The 22,432-nt window shown below is 45.1% G+C and overlaps 1 protein-coding gene across 1 annotated transcript in view; it reads right to left on the reverse strand.

Annotated features, from left to right (window-relative positions):
* Positions 1-22,432, reverse strand: part of CDHR1 (cadherin related family member 1) — a 366,668-nt gene that overhangs the window by 120,871 nt on the left and 223,365 nt on the right. Inside the window, 1 exon segment of the mRNA XM_075347300.1 lies at positions 13,538-13,605. Within this exon segment, the coding sequence (XP_075203415.1) occupies positions 13,538-13,605 (68 nt within the window).

Below are 22,432 nucleotides of genomic sequence, written 5' to 3' on the forward strand. Positions count from 1 at the left end.
ATTATAGCAGATTGACTTCCCTGCTACTGGCAGAATGGAGATGATTTTTATTGCATGATATATTGTATCAATGTAAATGTGGTGGTAGCTTTGGAGGTCATAATCTGTGGCGATCCATACTCACCTCTAATCATTTTGCAAACCACAGAGTTTGGCTGCTCAAAGCTACAATCGCTGTTATCAGCCAATTAGCTATCTCTATAGGGAAAATACATGGTATTTAAAAACACTATCTACAAAGTGCGACAAATGCAAATTTATACATAATTAAATGACTGATTAATCTGAGTCACTGTCATTTGGTGCAAGGCGTTAAGATTGTGGTAGAGGTAAAAAGAAAAATCTCTGGTCGTTTGCAGAACGGTGATGTTTTTTTGCACGATACTCTGCACTGATCAAACTGCGGCTGTAGCTGTGGAGGTTACAATTTATGTTGATTGAAAAACTTCTATTCAACCATTTAGTAATCCACGTAATGTGGCCATTCAGGCTGCAATCGCGGTTTTTCAGCTAGTTGGTTATCCCTATACAATATAGCATACGCTATTTAAGCATTACCCACACATTGTGGCAAATGTACATCCATGTATCAATCTAAGGCTGTTAACAGGATACCCATTCACAATCTAGCATAGTACAAACGATATGTATATTCATGGCTAAAATTTCTACCTTTTGTATTTGAAGGAGTCTTATGAAATTATAATATATATTATTCATTATTGAAAATTATTCAATACTTCTAATCAAGCGCTATCGTCCTACACATCTTTGTGTGTCAACATCTTGTAACACTGCATTTTTTAACGTGTTCTGTATATGTTTGGTAAAAAAACTTTTTCACCTTTTTTGTACTTAATCATAATAATAAAAAAATAAATAAAAAAAATTTTAAATGTGAAATTACTCCTAGTCTCTTGTTTAAATACTCCTTGAAGGAGGGATTCTTCAGCTGTCACAGCGACGTCATCGACCAGGTAAGTGCGTGTGAAGCTGCCGTAGCGATAATGTTCACTACGGCAGCTATCACAAGATATCGCATGAGCGACGGGGGAGGGTACTATCACGCTCAGCATCGCTATCATTGGCTAGCGATGTTGCAGCGTGCAAAGTACCCCTAAGGGTCAGCCATCAATGAGTGGTGGCGCCATTACGTAATTTTATAGGCCTAACCTCCGCTGTCAGGCAAACTCAGAGTCAGGTCTAGTACAAGTACTAGCCTGTTTTGGGACCTGTGGATTTCTGGTTTTACATTTCTCCTGGTTTATTCATCCCCATGAGAGTGTTAGGGTTCAGTCGTAATATTATAGCCAGCCCATTTGGTGCATTCTGGGGGCTTCATTATGGATCCCATTTGCTCCTTGGCCATACAACTACAGGCCTGGTCACTGAAGGTAGCTGAAATTAGGGACCAGGAGCAGCACGCATGTTTGTCTGCAACTAGTGATTGTGTTCATCAGTGTATTTTGTTGGCACCTAAGTAAAGATACCAGATTGCTTTAACAGTGACAGAAGTAAGTTCTCTATTGTTTCTGCTTCAATAAAGTTAGACTTTTATTTATGTATCCTCTGGGTCCAAAAGTTATCAAGAAGACATTATTTATTTTTTTGCTAAGTGGTGATCCACAGGCTTGGGCTTTTTCCCTGCCAAAAGGCCACATCTCACTAAGCGACATCGCTAGCTACATCGCTGCTGAGTCACGTTTTTTGTGACGCAACAGCGATCTTGCTAGCGATGTCGCTGTGTGTGATATCCAGCCCCTGCTGTGAGGTCGCCGATCGTTGCTGAATGTCCTGGACCCTTTTTTGGTCATTGCTCTTCCGCTGTGAAGCACACATCGCTGTGCTTGACAGCGAGAGAGCAACGATCTGAATGTGCAAGGAGCAGGGAGCCGGCTTCTGCGGACGCTGGTAACCAAGGTACACATCGGATAACCAAGCAAAGGCTTTGCCTGGTTACCCGATATTTACCTTGGTTACCAGCGTCCACAGCTACTAGAAGCCGTCTCCCTGCTCCCTACACATAGAGCCAAGGTACACATCGGGTAACTATAAGCAAAGCGCTTTGCCAAGCACAACGTCGTTACACGGGTTGCTGATGGCTGGTGGCTGATCTCTGATTGCTTTGGAGAGCTGCCTGTTTGACAGCTCACCAGCGACCATGTAGCTCCAGCGATCTCTGCCAGGTCAGATTGCTGGTGGGATCGCTGGAGCATCGCTAAGTGTGACGGTGCCTTTAGGATTCTCCAGATTTGGCCAAAGGCATTCCTCTCTGCTCTCTGTCTCATTTACGATGACCTGATAAGATCGCTGTTTCTGAAACCAATATTATTGGATTGGATTAAGTAGAGTGCAGAGTGTAATGGCTCCTATCTTTAGGGTGAGGGAGTTAGTATGGTTGTCCTCTTAAAATGAATGGCTCAAAGTGGTCTCTAGGAAATCTGCTCCCAAATTTGTAGATCCTTGCAGGATTACTAAAGTTTTGAATCCAGTAACAGTTATGCTTCAACCCCCTGTAGCTTGGAAAATCAACTCATTCCATTCTACCCTTCTAAAGAGATTTGTGGGGACGCCTAGTCCTTGGGACATTACTGATGTGGATCTGATGTCAATTAAAAGGATCTTCATGATGATCACCCAATAAGTATGTTCCATCAACATCATTCAAGATTTCATAAGGTCCAGTGGACCCTCGTACATGGGGGGGTATTGTCATGGCTGCCCACCTGGGTTCAAACTGGTGATCTCTGGTTGTTGGTCGGTTTACCTCTTGGTAGGACCACAGGCTGTTTTGTGTTGGTTCAACTGCTGAAGGTGCTCTAGTCTTTCTTTTATATTCTATACCTTACTGTCTCATTTCTATTCAGGTGTGCGCACTTTCTCGTTTCGTTTGCCAAATCACATTTTGGAAGGGGCTATTTATACTCACTACTCATATGCCTCACTGCTGGCTATATTTCTGGATGAATGTTGTCTTGAATCCAAGCTCTTCGATTAAGACTTTCTTACTCACTCCCTTTGAGAAAGCATACGTGAAACATTTGTTGGGGTCTCCCCCTTACTCCTGGTGTCAGCATTCTACATACCATGGGTAAGAAATTGTACTATTAGTACTACATATTGTGACTGGTGCCTTTTATAATCAAAGATAATGAATTTGTATGGTACATATGTTTATATATTATAAGCATAATGAATGCTATAATTGCATCAATATACAATAGGTTACAGCTTTTTATATTTAACATCTGCATGTCTGTCTCTTATATTGTTATGACCACACTATTTATGGAATTGTAACATCTAGTTATTTATTTCATATGCTGAATTCCAAATCTTGGAGATTTATTTGGACTTCCCTGAATATACCTTCTCTCAGTGTTTTTTATTTCCTCTATGTATTGTGAGACTCATGTGGGATTAGTGGATGAGGGCAGGTATATCTCACCCCGGTATCGGTCCTATGTGACTTAGCCTGGTCAGGATCACCTGGCTACTAATGGATTAATGGGATGTGAAGGACGGAGGTAAAAGGAATCTGGGAAGTTGGGGGAGGGTCTCCATCTGGGCAACACAGTAAGCCTGTCTGTGTAGGAGACACTCGTAAGTTGGAGCAATGCTTGATGTCTGTATGGTTTAGCTGGAAGGGAGAAGCCCTCCAGTTGGTAGTTAGGATATCATCCTGTATAGTTAGCGCCGGACAGGCAAGGATTTATTTTGTTGGTGTTTTTTTTCTTTTGTTTATGCTTCACTGCAATAAACCTGACCAAGCGTCAGTTACACCTTGAATTCGGCTGTCTGCCTGAGGTGAATACGTGCCCTTTGAACCCAGCAAAGGCGATCCCGGAGCGTGTTATCACATTGTGGTGGAGAATGCGGGCAGCACGTTAAAGCGCATCATAATGGATGACGTGGTGAAAGCGCTGGTACAATCCGCAGCTGTGCAGCAAGAAGCTAATCGCTTGATGTCGGCACAGTTGAAGGAACTGGTGGAAACGACTGGTAGAGACCGCCAACTTTTGCAGCAGGTGGCGCAGTGTTTGGCGACTGTACCTGAGGGTAATGCGGAGGCTGACCAGAGGGTGATTCATGTGAGTCGGTGCTGGCAGAAATTAACCACAGAGGACGATGTGGAAGCTTACCTGACCATGTTTGAACGGACGGCGGAGCGGGAAAAGTGGCCAAAGGAGCGATGGGCCGGCTTGCTTGCCCCGTTTTTGGCAGGTGAGGCCCAAAAGGCCTAATTTGATCTCGAGCCTGAAGCAGCGCATGACTTTGATAAACTAAAAGCCGAGATCCTTGCCCGGCTGGGAGTGACGACGGCCGCGCGAGCACAGAGAGTTCACCGATAAACCACCACGGTCACAGATGTTCGACCTTATTCACTTGACCAAGAAATGGCTACAGCCCGAGGTTTTGACAGCGCCAGAGATGATACAAAGAATTGTCCTCGAGAAGTACCTAAGAGCTCTACCGCCATCTCTGAGAAAGTGGGTAAGCCATGGAAACCCCACGACAGCGGATCAGCTAGTGGATCTAGTGGAGCGTTATTCCTTGGCAGAAGGACTTATGGACGATGCTACACATCCTCGCTCTTCCCCTTCTCGACGAGGATCTGGTAAGACTGTTCCAGGGTCATGGGGAGGAGGAAAATATCCTAAGGCAGTGGAGGAGGAAAACAGGTCTGCTGGCCCTGTGAGGGCTAAGGTGACAAACTATGGTCTTAGCAAGGGGCCCGTGAGGTGTTTCCGCTGCCAGGAGGTGGGCCACATTGCTGCGAACTGCCCACTAACTACAGAACCGATGCAGTGCGATGTCATGGACTTTGAAAAACGCAGGGCTATGGTTGCACGGGTAGTGTGTGTTGCTGCATGTCAAGGCGATATAAAAAAACACCTGTGTGAAGTGTCCATTGATGGCAATACTGTTGTTGCGCTGTTGGACTCGGGGAGTGTGGTGACTCTGGTAAAGGCCAGTCTGGTAACAGTCCCGATGGGACCGTCAGATACATTTTCTGTGACATGTGTACATGGAGACACCTGCTCGTACCTCACAACGGTCTCCTGCATTACTACGCCCTATGGGTCTGTGCATCATCAGGTGGGACTAGTCTCAGAGTTATTACATGATGTCATTTTGGGCAGGGATTTTCCCCACTTTTGGCAGTTGTGGGAGAACCAATTAGTACCCCAGGGTAGCCGCACGGATGATCCTTCTCCCACACCTAGTGTGGGCCCGGAGCCACTAGAGGATGCCCCACAAGAGGGTTCAGAGGAGTAATCCGCTGAAAACAACCCCCAGTTCCCCTTTTCAGTTCTGGCGGGTGATTCCGATGAACCCGGGGCAGAGGCGGACACAGGTGGCTGTCCCCCTTCCTCTTGGCTGAATTCGGAAGTCCAGAAAGAGGGCTTCCAAAGTGAGCAAGTGAGAGATCCTACCCTTTCTCAGGCTATAAAAAATGTTAAAATGATAAATGGGGTGCAGGTGGATGCAGGTACTAGGCTGTCTTACCCCTACATGGCACTGGAGAATGACTTTCTCTATCAGATAGAGAAGAAGGGGGATGACAGTACAATGATTGGTTGTGCCGAGAGCCTACAGGCGGAGAGTGCTGGACCTGGCACATGGACACGTGATGGGGGGACACCTGGGGGTCCAGAAAACTACCGAAAGGATATTACACTGTTTTGTTTGGCCAGGCATGCATCACGATATTCGCACCTATTGTGAGTCTTGTCCCGACTGCCAATTGTCTGCACCTAGGCCCTGTTTCTGTAGCCCCTTAGTACCTCTGCCTATCATCGAGATCCCATTTGAGAGAATTGGGATGGATTTACTTGGACCCCTCCCCAAGTCTGCACGAGGACACCAGCACATCCTTGTCATCTTGGATTATGCCACTCGTTACCCCGAGGCCTTCCCTTTGCGTAGCACGGCCACCAAGACCATTGCCAAGGAGCTGGTCCATGTGTTTAGTCGGGTTGGTGTCCCAAAACAAATACTCACAGACCAAGGAACCCCCTTTATGTCCAAAGTAATGAAAGAACTCTGCAGGCTGTTACAAATAGCACAGTTACGCACCTCCGTGTATCACCCTCAAACGGACGGACTGGTCGAACGGTTTAACAAAACTTTGAAACAGATGCTCCGTAAGGCGATAGACAAGGATGGGAAGAACTGGGACTACTTACTCCCGTATTTGCTTTTTGCCATAAGGGAGGTGCCCCAGTCTTCCACCGGGTTCTCTCCTTTCGAGCTTCTGTACGCCCGACGTCCCCGTGGACTGTTAGATGTCGCTAAAGAAACCTGGGAGGGACAGGTCACCCCATTCAAAAGCGTAATAGACCATGTAACCCAAATGCAGGACCGTATTGCGGCTGTGATGCCCATCGTTAAAGAGCATATGATACAGGCTCAAGGAGCACAGAAAAGGATTTATGATAGGGGGGCCAAGATCCGTACTTTTGCACCCGGAGATAGGGTGTTGATCCTGGTCCCCACGGCAGAAAGCAAATTTTTGGCAAAGTGGCAAGGCCCCTTTGAAATTATGGAACGGGTGGGTGAGGTAAACTACAAAGTGTACCAGGCTGGTAAAAGGAAGCCTGAACAGATTTATCACGTGAATCTGATAAAACCCTGGAAGGACCGTCCAGCTCTGTCAGCAGGTCTGGCCCTTCCGGTCTGCAAGCAGACCATACCGGAGGTCGGGACTGCGGAGACTCTGTCGGAGCGGCAAAAGACAGACGTCAAGCAGTTTGTAATCAACAATCACGAGTTTTTCTCGGAAAAGCCCGGGCAGACCACTCATTAAACATGACATCATAACAGAGCCTGGGGTAACAGTGCAGGTAAAGCCCTACCGAATACCGGAGGCTCGGCGGCAAGCTGTCTCCCGAGAAGTGAAGACCATGTTAGAGTTAGGTGTAATCGAGGAATCGCATAGTGCCTGGTCGAGTCCGATTGTGTTAATACCGAAACCAGACGGCTCCATTCGATTCTGCAATGACTTCAGGAGATTAAATGCGGTCTCCAAATTTGATGCATACCCTATGCCACGGGTCAATGAATTAATAGATCGGCTTGGAAAAGCCCGGTATATCACGACCGTAGACTTAACGAAGGGCTATTGGCAGATCCCGCTAACAGAGGCCGCTAAAGAGAAAACTGCGTTTTCTACACCGGAAGGTTTATACCAGTATGTGTATATGCCGTTTGGACTACACGGGGCACCGGCAACCTTTCAAAGGTGGATGGACCGAGTCCTGAGGCCCCATAGGCACTATGCTTCTGCGTATTTGGATGACATAGTCATATACAGCCTGGACTGGGAGACGCACCTCCAGAAACTACAGGCCGTGATTGAGGACCTGCGGGAGGCGGGTCTAACAGCAAACCCCAAGAAATGTCATATCGGGCTGGAAGAAGCCCGGTATTTGGGATACGTAATTGGGAGGGGAATTGTTAAACCCCAGATTGACAAGATACAGGCCATTCAGAACTGGCCGCAACCAGTCAACAAGAAGCAGGTGAGAGCTTTTTTGGGAATAGCCGGCTACTACCGACGGTTCATTCCCAATTTTGCGGCTACCGCTGTTCCCCTGACGGATCTTACCAAAGGGAAAGACTCTGTCATGATCAAATGGACCTCGTCAGCCGAAGAAGCCTTCCATAACTTAAAACTAGCTCTTTGCTCTCAACCTGTGCTAATGACTCCTGATTTCCGCAGCGAGTTTGTGGTCCAAACGGACGCTTCTGATGCCGGTATAGGGGCTGTATTGTCACAACTGAAGGATGGAGAGGAACATCCGGTCCTTTATCTTAGTCGGAAACTTAATAAGCATGAACGCAACTATGCCATAGTGGAAAAAGAATGCTTAGCCATTAAGTGGGCTCTAGAGTCCCTTAACTATTACTTGATTGGAAGGAAGTTCTGGCTGATCACTGACCATGCCCCTCTCAAGTGGATGCACTTGAATAGGGAACGGAATGGCCGAGTGACCCGGTGGTTCCTTGCACTTCAGGCCTACCGTTTTACAGTGGAGCACCGCCCGGGGGTGCGGATGGGGAATGCTGACGCCCTGTCTCGTGTGCACTGTTTTGTGGGTGCCGTTGCTCAGCTGCAGTGGTCTGAGCAGAGGGGGGGGATATGTGAGACTCATGTGGGATTAGTGGATGAGGGCAGGTATATCTCACCCCGGTATCGGTCCTATGTGACTTAGCCTGGTCAGGATCACCTGGCTACTAATGGATTAATGGGATGTGAAGGACGGAGGTAAAAGGAATCTGGGAAGTTGGGGGAGGGTCTCCATCTGGGCAACACAGTAAGCCTGTGTGTGTAGGAGACACTCGTAAGTTGGAGCAATGCTTGATGTCTGTATGGTTTAGCTGGAAGGGAGAAGCCCTCCAGTTGGTAGTTAGGATATCATCCTGTATAGTTGGCGCCGGACAGGAAAGGATTTATTTTGTTGGTGTTTTTTTTCTTTTGGTTATGCTTCACTGCAATAAACCTGACCAAGCGTCAGTTACACCTTGAATTCGGCTGTCTGCCTGAGGTGAATACGTGCCCTTTGAATCCAGCAAAGGCGATCCCGGAGCGTGTTATCACAGTATATATATATATACCGTATGTATATATATATATATATATATATATATATATATATTATTTTTTTTTTTTATTTGCATTGTTTGTACTAATAAAAATACTAAAATACTTATTTTAAATTAATTATGAATATAGTACTCCATTTGTGGCTACACACACTTCATGTTTGTGGATTGCTGTTTTTACATCTCCCTTGATTTGTCCATCCCAGTGAGAATGTTATGATTCAGTCATAACAACAGATTACCTTCTGTATGGTAGGAAATATGTAATTTGGGTGGTAGTTGACTGATTCTGTAAACAGGCTCATTTTATTCCTTTATCAGGGTTAGCTAATGCACCGACACTCTCTAGGTTGTCTATTTGTCACGTTATGAGATTGCATGGATTTCCTCCTAATATCATGTCGTATAGAGGAGTTCAATTTATCTACAAATTTTGGAGACATTTTTGTAAGAAACTGGGGATTAACTTGTTATTTTCCTCTGCCTTCACCCTGAAACCAGTTGTTAGACAAAGGTATTTGGTTGTGGTTCAGCAGGAGGGCGGCTCTTCACTTTTACCTCTTGCTGAGTTCATCTTTAACAGTTAGGTCAATCAGTCCACTGTAATCTCGCTTTTTTTGTAATTATTGTTTTCATCCCCTTTTGGCGAACTTTCTAGGATTATTCCTGAAGGTCCTGGGGTGGAGGTTGCTATACAGAAACTTGGTGATGTCTTGAGGAAGGTTCAAGAGAATATTGGGGACACTCAGTACAAGGTACAGAGAATCTTGGATTCTTGGAGGGCCCAAAATTACCTCCAATATCTCATCCATTGGTAGGGATAAGGGTCAGAGGAGCGATCCTGGGTCCCAGCCTGATCCAGAAAGGCCAATCAGTTGCTCAGAGCCTTCCATTCAAGATTTCCTGGGAATCCTGAAGGATAGGTGGTCAACCCTGGAAGCAGAGGTACTGTCACGATCCCATCACTCATGGTGTCCTATAGACATTGTGAGTGACAGGTCAGTCACCTTATAGGAGCTGTTGCAGGCTGGGCTGTCTGTATGGTGAGTGACATCCCAGTGGTCCAATCTGAGTTAAATACATTCCAAGTGTGTCAGTATTATTATTGACAGCCCAGGTATGCAAAGTTTCCTCCAGGAGTAACCTGTTCAGGGTGATTGCCTGGCTATTTAGTTTGCTGGCAGGGATCAGACCACTGCCAGCTGTAGCTTTGGTCAGTAATATGTTAGTCCTGTATTCTAATATTCTTATCCTGTAGCCTGACCTTGGATTGACCATTGACTACTTGTTTGGATTGCTCTTTCGCCTATAGGGTACCGTCTCACTAAACGACGTACCAGCGATTCCGACCACGATACCACCTGGTCAGGATCGCTGGTGCATTGCTACATGGTCGCTGGTGAGCTTTCAATCAGGCAGATCTCACCAGTGACCAGCCACCAGCCACCAGCGACTCTGCGCTTGGTAACCAGGCTAAATATCGGGTAACTAAGCAAAGAGTTTTGCTTGTTTACCCGATATTTACCCCGGTTACCAGCGTACACCGCTTAGTGCTGGTTCCCTGCACACATAGCCAGGGTACACATTGGGTTACTAAACAAAGCACTTTGCTTAGTAACCTGATATTTACCTTGGCTACGTGTGCAGGGAGCCAGCTCTAAGCGGTGTACACTGGTAACCAGAGTAAATATCGGGTAACTAAGCAAAGCTCTTTGCTTAGTTACCCGATATTTACCCTGGTTACCAGAGTAGGCTGCTTACACACAGTCGGTGCTCGTTGATCTCCCGCCGTCAAACACGCCAATGTGTGCTGCACAGCGGGAGACCAATGAGCAAAAAATGAACCATAACAGTGTGTAACGATAAGCAATTTCACAGCAGGGGCCAGGTCGCTGCTTAGTGTCACACACAGCGAGATCGCTGATGAGGTCACTGGTACGTCACAAAACCTGTGACTCAGCAGTGATCTCGCTAGCGATCTCGCTATGTGAGAAGTACCCTTGTACACGCTGAACTTTGTTACCTAATCTCAGACTTGACCTCTGACAATCTGTTTTATCTTTGATGTGCTTGTGACGCCCTTGCCTATCAGGTCGTCACAGGGTATTGTGCAATCTGCCCTTCTGCACAGTATCCACTCTCCTTGGTTACAGGTCCTGGTCCTTTGGAGTTGCTAACAGCTTAGCCTTCACACTTTAACCTACCAGACACACCATTGGGGGACCTGAAGGGAATAGGGCCGCCCACATGGGGGATGGTAAGGGGAAGATGAGGAACGTGACAGTTGAGCTTGAGAAGTCGAGCAATGGAAAGGAGAGGAGGTGGAGTGGTGACCCTCGTGAGGAGACGTCACGGAGCAAAGCTCCTGTGTACTAGGTGGCAGACGTTGGTCTAGGCCTGGTAGGAGCTGGAACCCCGGTCGCAGGGGACAGTGTCAAGGGGCACGGACCACCGAGGAGGGTGGCCGGCGGCCTTGAGCTATCAATGGCAGGGGCCATGGCATGACGGGGTACGTGGACCGCAGGCCGGAAAGTAGCTTCACGCATTCCGGTAATTTACCCAACGGGGGTGAAGACTTCAAGTGTCATCCCCAACCCGCTCCAAAATCGGGATACTAGCGCACCGATGGGATAGGACTTTCCCAATACAGTCCAGAGAAAGCAGGACCCGAAGAGTTTTATACCCACGGGTCCAACAGAGACAGAGGTGCCAAGGACAGGGCCACAGGCTAACAGAAACACCAAGGGCACGGACCCAAGCGTGCTCCCTACAAACTGCAGTTGTGCTCAAAATTCTGGTTTACAAGCTGTTGGTGTTGTTTTTCTTGGACTGAGTGAGTACATTGAAAGCCCCTGTTCCTACCCCAATGGCACCCAATCACCAACCATCAGACGGGCCTCGGGACACAAACTCCCTACCCACGGAGGGGTTAAACATCAGGCTACCACACCATCGTCACCGGGCTCCCCAATGGCAGCGGTGGTCCCTCACATTACTGCGCACCGTGGGTGGCGTCACAAACTTTTCAATCCTTCTGTAAATATCCCCCTTTTACTGAGTGGCTGCACGACCCCCCGGGTCCGGAGACCCCTTGAGTCACCGCGGATTTGGATCCGAGCAGCCTGGCTGCTGACACGGGGGCGGCACATACTCTCAAACTCCTTGACTTCCCCACCTTACAGATTGTCCCTGAGAAATCACTCAGTGACATATACCAACAGTGAAGTGTGGAGGTGGAAACATCATGGCTGTTTTTCAGGATGCGGCATTAGCAAACTTCATAGAATTGAAGGAAGGATGAATGGACAAATGTACTGAGAGATTTTTGTTTAAATCTGCTGCCATCTACCAGGATGATAAAAATGAAATGAGGGTGGTCATTTCAGCAAGACAATGATTCCAAACTAGAAATCTCTCAATTAGCTTCATATAAAGAAAATAAAGCTACTAGAATGGCCAAGCCAATCAACTGGCCTAAGGGCGGCGTTACATGAGACGATATAGCGTGCGATCGTACCCGCCCCTGTCGTTTGTGTGTCACGGGCAATTCATTGCCCGTGTTGCACAAAGTCGTTAAACCCCCGTCACACGTACTTACCTCCCTAACGACGTCGCTGTGGGCGGCAAACATCCTCTTCCTAAAGGGGGAGGGACGTTCGGTGTCACAGCGACGTCACACAGCCGCCGCCCAATAGAAGCGGAGGGGCAGAGATAAGCGGGACATAACATCCTTCCCACCTCTTTCCTTCCTTGTTGCCGGCGGGACACAGGTAAGTTGTTGTTCGTCATTCCCAGGGTGTCACATGTAGCGATGTGTGCTGTCACGGGAACGACGAACAACTAGCGTGCAGAAGGAGGAACGACATTATGGAAATGAACGACGTGTCAACGAGCAACGAGTGAGTATTTTTGCTCGTTAACAGTCATTCGGAGGTGTCACACGGTACGACATCTCTAACGATGCCGGATGTGCATCACGAATTCCGTGACCCCGACGACATATTGCACGATATATCATACCGTGTAACGCCACCCTAACGCCAATAGAAAATTTATAGAAGGAACTAAAGCTCAGAGTTCATAGAAGAAGCCCATGGAACCTTCAGGATTTGAAGACTGTTTGTGTGGAAGAATAGTCCAAAATCAAACCTGAGGAAGGCATACAACTAGTTTCCCCTACAGAAGATGTCATCACCAATAAAGGTATTTGTAAGAAGTATTAAATAAATTTCAGTGAGCATGTTCAATACTTTGTCCCTGTGTTATTTCTCATTATTATACATCATAACATCAATGGAGATCTATGGTTTAAATTTTTTTGGCATATGTGGATTGCATAAGTTGTTACCAACAACTGATGAGAAATTCATGTCAACAGCACAAAAATGTATGTACTTAGTAAATTGGTAATGTGTTCAATACATATTTCACCCGTTGTGTAGACCTGGAGGGGCTTTGGAACATATATATCAGAAAGGGCACCAGGATATGAACATATATACCAGGAATGGGCCAAGGATGGATGCGGACATATGTACCTGGAAGGGGCCCAGAATGAGACATATATACCTGGAAGGGGAACACTATTACCTAGTACAAGATGGGGTACATTCTACATAATGGTGGCAACAAGTAAATCTTTATATGTTTTAGAATACTATAATGACACATACATCTGACCAACATGCAGGAGGGGAGCCCAGGTCAAATTTTTGCACTAGGGCCCATTGGACTCTTGTTACACCACTGCTAAAAACCATAATTATTGCCTTTATACAAAGATACAGTAAGTGTATATAAATATTACAGGAACGTTTTAATTTACCCATGCATTTCTCATGTATTTTTCCATTCATTTAATTAAATTTCTCGAGGACTCCTTTGACTATTTCATTAATCACATGCATTAAAGGTGATTTTTACTTACGGATCAGATCCGGCACCATAAATTGAATACTTGATTTCACCCCAAAGTCCTGAGTCCAGGTCTGTAGCCTATAACATACAAATTATAACTGTAAGTCATTGAAAATATTATTTTAATCATGAAAATGTCAACTTTTAATAAATATTACATTTCTGGTCTAGACTACTTGGTTCACATGCTCTATTTTATTGCTCTGACCGAATAGTGGGTGAATTTTTTCTTTTAACGGTATGTCCCCACGTTGTAGATTTGTGTGCAGATTTTGCCATTTTTTTTGCCATGGTTTTGCCTATTTTTATGCATTTTCGATAGTTTTTGTTAATGCATTGTGATAGGAAAGCGTTGGAAAATACACAGAAACAAGTGACATGTCAATTGTTTGGTATAGTTTTTATCTGTACCAAAATCTGCAAAGTGTGCACAGCACTTCAGGATTTTCATAGACTTTGGCTATGTGTCCACGGTAGAATGTTGCTGCGGATTTTTCTGCATGAAAATCTGCGGCTTTTCCGCAAAATCCGCACCTTTTCAAAGGTGCGGATTTGCCGCGGATTTACCGCGGATGTACCGCGGAATTGCCGCGGATTTTGGTGCGGATTTTTTTTTTTTCCCAATTCTGAAGCCAAAATCCGGATCAAAATCCGCAACAATAATTGACATGTTGCAGATTTTTCCGGATCAAAATCCGCACCAAATCCGCCGCGGAAAAATCCGCAGCATGGGCACAGCATTTCCAAAAAGCCATAGAAATGGCTGGGAAGTGCCGCTGCTGCAGATTTTCGGGAAATCCGCGGCTTTTCCGCGAGAAATCCGCGGCAAAATCTGCGCATTTTCCGCAGCGTGGACACATAGCCTTAGGTTGGATACATTTTTCCTTGCAGATTAATTAAAATCTGAAAGAAAAAAAAACACATCAAAAGATGTAAAAAAAAGCATCTTAAGGGTATGTTCCCACGTTGCAGATATTTTCTTCTACACATAAAACTGCATCTCTTGGCTGCAGAAAAACATACATTTTTTTCATGCGTTTTTCATGCTTTTTTTATTTGTTTTTTATGCATTGAGATTGGGAAAATGCTGGGAAAAACTCAGAAACAAGTGACATGTCAATTGTTTGGAACAGTTTTATTCTGCATCAAAATCTTCAAGGAAAAAATTTGCAACTTGGGCACATCACTTCAGAATTCTCATAGACTTTGCCGGGATGCATTTTTCCTTGTAGTATTGAAAATGTAGCGTGTGCACAAAGCCCAATACTTACTCATGGTAAGAATGAATGCAGGAGAATGATGTGACTACAGCTTTGAATACCCAGCTGTCATTGTCAGAGCAGGAAAAAGTTATTTTCAAGTTCAAAGTCTGGTTTTATTTAAATAGTTCAATTTATCTTGAATAATTTATTTAAAAGTGCAATGAAGATAAATTAAACATAATGTTCAGTAGTATAAATGGAACTTAAATAGCTAGTCAACTTCATTTTTATTAGATGGACACTCTAAAAGAAACTGATGACAAAGTGTCTTCTTCTTGAGGCCCTAAGTGATCAACAGAAGCCTGTAAGAATTTCCCTGCAGTGCTTGATGTCCTTTGAGATCCGTGGGCTATCCATGTAATCCACAGATGTGCAAGGCACTGCATATGAGCTGATTTTTTGGATGCTTTGAAAGAGGGATTCCCTTTTATTAATTCAGAAATTCCTAACAAGGTACATGAAAATTGGTTTCCTAAATTAGACAATCTTTTAATCTAAAACAGATTAGTATTACTACTGTATTTTGCAAACATTTGGAGACTATCCAGATAAGAAGCAAAAGAATGTGTTTTAATTACATCTAATGAACCTACTCCCTTTTGAGCTATGAAATGATCACATTATGATCATTGCTTCTAGACATAAATGCAAATTTGTACATCTGTATTTGCATATGAAAAAAGCAGTAACAGAAAAGCACATATTCCAGAAAACCATATATTGTACTGAGTATTTACTACATTTACTACAGGTGCCAACAGTCTGACATAGGTGTACAACAATAATGTACAAACAAACAGTTTAAGGCTATGTCCGCACGCTGCATTCGTGATTTGACAAAAAAATTCACCCTCTGGCAGACTGACAAATGTAAACACTGTGTTTGTCAAAAAAATGCGGTAAAACGCATGCGTTTTCACTGCATTTTCCCTGCGTATGTGCTGTGTTTTGGACAGTGCATTTTTAAAGGAGAAACAAAATATGATAGCATAGGATTGATAGAATACATAGATAGATAGATAGTGTGATAGTTAGAAAAAATAGAAAGAGTAGATAGCATGACTACCCACAAACAGCAGATAGAGACAGAGCCCCGCAATGAGAATGAACTCGGGTGAACCTCTGAGATCAATGCCGTGACACAGTCAGTAGTGCGGGGCCCGCAGATGTGACGTCAGAGCTTCCCCGAGTTCACTGTTCACTATCATCTCGCGGCCTGATTTGCGGTCACAAGTGAAGGACTCAACTGTGACCACAATTCACCTGTGAGGGTACCGCTGATCGCACAGCTCAGTTCAGTCACTCGGGCGACTTGCTGTCACAGGTGATGGACTCCAGGTATCTGCGGGTCCAACCATTATTACTGAGGAGGCTTTGCAGAAAAATGGTTACAATTCCTAAACATTTCCCAGGATATTTTTGCTCAAATCCTCTAATTAAACCTGAATGTCTGCACTTCAATTGCATTTTAGTTGTTTCATTTTAAATCCAAAATAGTGCCGTGCAGAGCCGAAATCACAAAGATTTGGTCACTGTCCAAATATTTCACGACCTAACTGTATATTATCACTTTCTATGCAGTACTAACAAGAAAAAAATAATAATAGTAGCACTTCTCAATACACAGTCCATACACTATTTACCATTTATCTCACAAATTGGGATTAGCATTCATGCAAATATATTTTGTGACAAATGTATTCTGTTATGTGTATCATGCTTATGCACTGCTAGTATTATGCAATGCTTTTCATGTAAATATGTATACTTCATGATGAAATTGTAAAGAAATATGGCTCACATATACAGCTGGGACCAGAAGTTTCTATACACTATCTATAAAGACACACCTGCAGGCTTTTCTCATTATCTGACATGAAATCAGAAATAAACCTTTCCTGTTTTAGGTCAATTAGGAACCAAAATTATTTATATTTGCCAAATGCCAAGATAATGAGAACTTTGAATGTTTAAAGGCATTTTATTACTTTCTGCAAAGTCAAAAGTTTACATACATTAAGACAACTATGCATTTAAACAATATGAGATAGCCCATATGATGATGATGATGTCATGTCTTTAGAAGCTTCTGATAGGTTTATTAGCAACATCTGAGTTAATTAGAGACACACCTTTCGATGTATTATAATGCACACATGAAACACACTGCTTCTTTGGGTAACATCATGGCAAAGTCAAAAGAAATCAGCCACGATCTCAGGAAGAGAATTGTGGACTTGCACAAGTCTGGGTTATCCTTTGATGCAACTTTTGACTTTGCAGAAAGTAATAAAAATGCCTTAGAACATTCCCTCTTTCACTATTCTTGCATTTGGCAAATATAAATAATTTTGTTTCCTAATTGACCTAAAACGGGAAAGGTATATTCTGATTTCATGTCAGATAGTGAGAAAAACATGCAGATGTGTGTTTTTGGATAGTTGTAAACTTCTGGTTTCAACTGTATGTGTGAGGTTTTCTAGTATCATCTTAAGTGTCTTTATTAGTCCACAGACCAACGATCTGGTCAGTCTCCTACTTTTTATATTGATATATCATATGTAATCTTTTTTAAAAACATTTAGTGAATAATAAATATACAGTGAGGAAAAAGTATTTAGTCAGCCACCAATTATGCAAGTACTCCCATTTAAAAAGATGAGAGAGGCCTGTAATTGACATCATAGGTAGACCACAACTATGAGAGACAAAATGAGAAAACAAATCCAGAAAATCACTTTGTCTGATTTTACAAAATTCTATTTGCAAATTATGGTGGAAAATATGTATTTGGTCAATAACAAAAGTTCATCTCAATATTTTGTTATATATCCTTTGTTGGCAATGACTAGAGTTGAGCGCGGTTCGCGGTTCGAGGTTCTCCAGTTCGCGGTTCGAGTGATTTTGGGGGCTGTTCTAGATCAAACTAGAACTCGAGCTTTTTGCTAAAGCTCAATAGTTCTAGATTCGTTCGAGAACGGTTCTAGCAGCAAAAAGACAAGCTAATTACTAGCTGGCTTTCCGCTGAAATAGTGTAAGTCACACTCACACTATTATGAAATTTCAGTGTATAGTGTGCGGGAACAGCGCATTCAGATCAATGCTGTTTGGATAATGGCGATCACCATTTTTTTTTTTCCTCGTGGACTTTTAGCCAGAGAAGCAACGGCATGTGTGATAGGATGTCCATGTCACATGTCCCTGCATTATAAAAACGGACATTTTCCTCCAGCACGCCATTATCTGCCTTCTGCGTCTTGGTGTCAGTCACCGCTGGCGTTGCTCCTGTCTCCGATACTGCTGTGTACGCTCTATACACAGCGCTATACAGAATAGGGATAGAAGTTTCTTTCAGCCCTTGAAAGGGCTAATACCGGTCAGAGCCATAAGTGACACTCAGGTCCGTGAAAACAGATTTTAACAGCTACACAAGATGACAGCGTCTGTGTAGCTAAGGTCAGGTATTTCCTCGCTTCATTTCCCCATTAGGAGGGATAGAAAGGGAGGCTTCCTTTCCTCTACCCAGACCCACAACCCTGCCACTGTACCCTCCTACCCTTTGCACACTCAAGCTCATTGTTACTAAGCCATTATACTAGCAAACACTGAGGAAACTTAGTGGCATCCTAAACGTGGCTGTTGGACTTCATTATTGTCCCACTAGTGCAAAGATATTTGCAGCACGTCTGCCTGCATTGCACACTCAAACTCATTGTTACTAAGCCATTATACTAGAAAACACTGAGGAAACTTAGTGGCATCCTAAAAGTGGCTGTTGGACTTCATTATTGTCCCACTAGTGCAAAGATATTTGCAGCACATCTGCCTGCATTGCACACTCAAGCTCATTGTTACTAAGCCATTATACTAGCAAACACTGAGTAAACTTAGTGGCATCCTAAAAGTGGCTGTTGGACTTCCATTAGTGTCCCACTGGTGCAAAGCTATTTGCAGCACCTCTGCATTGCACACTCAAGCTCATTGTTACAAAGCCATTATACTAGCAAACTATGTTGCCAGTTTAAGGGCCGTTGTTGCATTGTCAGGGATAGTTATTGTTGTTTATTCTGCTGTTAACAAAGATAGACCACCGCTGCAATCTACACCACCTCTCAATTTTTACTACCACATTTTAAGTGCACAATCTTGTCGCAATCAAAATGAGTGGCAAAATGACAGATGCTGGTGGAAAGGGGAAGAGGCATGTTGGAAAAGGAAAAAAAGGGTTTGTCCGTGGGGAAGGTGGCAAAGCTCCATTAACATCTGCTGAAGATAGACCATCTTCCAGCAAAAGTAAGATGTCTACTACTTACCGTGGACAATCCGATGTGCTCCCTTTTTTACGGACAAGAACAACTGGAACAAAGGTAGATGATGGCCAAAAAAGGAAAATGCTTGAATGGATCTCAAGTGGTCCAACAAGTGCCCTCTCCGCCACCTCAACTATCGCATCCAAAAAACACCAGTCCTCTGAGTTGTCAGCCCAATCACACTTGCATTCTCCCAGCTCTGAAGTCTCCATCCGCCCTTCACAGTATGGTGGAACTGAGATGGCTGAGTCTGCAGAGCTGTTCAGCCACACTATAGCCTGGGAATCAGAAGTCTGCTCCCAAGCTACAGTGAGTACAGACCAGGAAATGGTCTGCAGTGATGCCCAGAACCTTTGTGACTCTGATTCAGGCCGTGAGGACCAAGTTTCTGAGCATAATGTTGACCCTTTTTCACAAACTGTAACACCTGTGGTTATAGACAATGAGGAACATACTGATGACGATGAGACGCAGATACCAGATTGGGATGACAACTTAAACATTCGGTCAGGACAAGAAGAGGCTTGGTCTGAGGGTGAGGGGAGTGCAAACACAACAATTGATGAGGAAGTTCTAGATCCCACCTACTGTCAACCCACAGTCAGGCACTCGAGGAGGTCAACAGAGGCAGTGGAGGAGGATGCAACCGACGACGAAGTTACCTTGTTCCTTCCTGGACAGAGTCGTAGCACTGGTAGCACGTCTACAACTGCATCTCAGCCACCACTCTGCCTCTGAGCACTAGTCGGGGGGGCTCAGCAGGTCGCATGCCCTCTAAGCCTTGCCTAGCCTGGTCCTTTTTTGACATAGCAAAAGATCGCCCAAATTATGTGATCTGTAAAATGTGTCGTGATTCTGTTAGTAGAGGGCAAAACCTCGGCAGTTTGACAACTTCTTCCATGAATCGTCACATGAATAAATATCATATGTCCCAGTGGGAAGCTCACTGTGCTGCAATGCGGCCTAGAGGAGCGAACCATCCACCGCCTGCCCCTTCCAGTGCATCTGCGCGCTCTTTATCTTCTAGGACTGTGGGGACAGCTGTCAAACCTGGTTTTCCACGCACAACTTCCACCACTGTAACCGCAACAGGCAGTGTGCTTGGTAGGTCGTCAGTTGGTTTGGAAGGGGAAACAAGTGCGTGTGTACAGCTCTCTCAGACATCGATAGCACCAACGTTGGATGAAGGCAACATCATGTCTACGCCTGCACTTTCCTCACAAACCTGCATTTTTCCAGGGACACCCTACTCAACACCGTCTACACACAGCAGCCAGATCTCTGTCCCTCAGATGTGGACAAATAAAAGGCCATTTCCTGCGACCCATGACAAAGCTAAGAGGTTGACTTTATCCCTCTGTAAGCTCTTGGCTACCGAAATGCTGCCTTTCCGCCTGGTGGACACACAGGATTTTAGAGACCTTATGTCTGTCGCTGTGCCCCAGTACCAGATGCCCAGTCGCCACTACTTCTCTAAGAAAGGTGCCCGCGCTACACCAGCATGTCGCACACAACATCACCGCTTCCTTGAGAAACTCTGTGTGTGAACAGGTGCATTTCACCACCGATACTTGGACCAGTAAGCATGGACAGGGACGTTACATGTCGCTGACTGGGCACTGGGTAACTATGGTGATAGATGGTGAAGGGTCTGCTGCACAAGTCTTGCCGTCCCCACGACTTGTGTGTCAATCCTCTGTCTGTCCAAGTTCCGCCACTGCTTCTGCCTCCTCCACCTCATCTGGGTTCTCCACCTCCACCCCAAGCCTGCCTGGTCATGCCACCAGCGTTCTCACTGCGCAGAAGGAATCACGCACCCCTCATTACTATGCTGGCAGCAGAGCGCAACGGCATCAGGCGGTCTTTAACTTGACATGTCTTGGAAATAGGAGTCACACAGCGGCTGAGTTGTGGGCAGCTCTGGAGACTGAGTTTAATAAATGGTTGCCTCCACTCAACCTGCAGCCTAATAAGGCCGTGTGCGACAATGCTGCAAACCTGGGTGCGGCCCTTCGCCTGGGCAAGGTGACACACGTGCCTTGTATGGCTCACGTGTTGAACCTTGTAGTTCAGCAATTTTTAACACACTATCCCGGCCTAGATGGCCTTCTGACCAGGGCACAAAAACTTTCTGCTCACTTCCGCCGTTCAGCCGCCGCAGCTGAGCAACTTGCATCGCTCCAGAAGTCTTTCGGCCTGCCGGTTCATCGCCTGAAATGCGATGTGGCGACACACTGGAATTCAACTCTCCACATGTTACAGCGACTGTGGCAGCACCGCCGAGCCCTGGTGCAATACGTCATGATGTATAGCCTGGGCCAACGAGATGCAGAGGTGGGGAAGATCACCATGATGGAGTGGTCTCAGACCAAGGACCTATGCACCCTTCTGCACAGTTTCGACATGGCGACGAATATGTTTAGCGCCGACAATTCGGCATTCAGCATGACAATTCCAGTCATTTACATGCTGGAGCACACGCTAAACACTATTCGGAGTCAGGGGGTGGGACAACAGGAAGGGGAGGAACTACAGGAGGATTCATATGCGCAAGACACAACAACATCACCAAAGTCCAGACGTTCATCATCACCAATGCAGCAGGCATGGGACCATGGGGGACAGGGATCAACAAGGGCGCATGGTAGCAGGCGAAATGTTGAGGAAGGTGCAGGAGAACATCAAGTAATGGAGGATGAACTGTCCATGGACATGGAAGACTCAGCGGATGAGGGAGACCTTGGTCAAATTTCAGTTGAAAGAGGTTGGGGGGAGATGTCAGAGGAAGAAAGAATGGTTAGCACCTCTATGCCACAAACACAGCGTGGACTTGGTCCGCATGGCTGCGCAAGACACATGAGCGCCTTTTTGCTGCACTACCTCCAACATGACCCTCGTATTGTCAAAATTAGAAGTGATGATGACTACTGGCTTGCCACACTATTAGATCCCCGGTACAAGTCCAAATTTTGTGACATAATTCCAGCCATAGAAAGGGACGCACGTATGCAGGAGTATCAGCAGAAGCTGTTACTCGATCTTAGCTCGGCTTTTCCACCAAACAACCGTGCAGGTGCAGGGAGTGAGTCTCCCAGTTGTAACTTGACAAACATGGGACAGTCTCGTCCTCTTCAACAGTCTACCCGTACCAGTAGCACCGTATCTGGTGCTGGTAACAGCAATTTTATTGAATCTTTTCATAATTTTTTTAGACCGTCCTTTGCAAGGCCACCAGAGACAACAAGTCTGACACATAGTCAACGGCTGGAGAGGATGATACAGGAGTATCTCCAAATGAACATCGATGCCATGACTTTGCAAATGGAGCCTTGC

Source organism: Anomaloglossus baeobatrachus, chromosome 5, assembly GCF_048569485.1.
Source record: "Anomaloglossus baeobatrachus isolate aAnoBae1 chromosome 5, aAnoBae1.hap1, whole genome shotgun sequence".
Lineage (NCBI taxonomy): Eukaryota > Metazoa > Chordata > Amphibia > Anura > Aromobatidae > Anomaloglossus > Anomaloglossus baeobatrachus.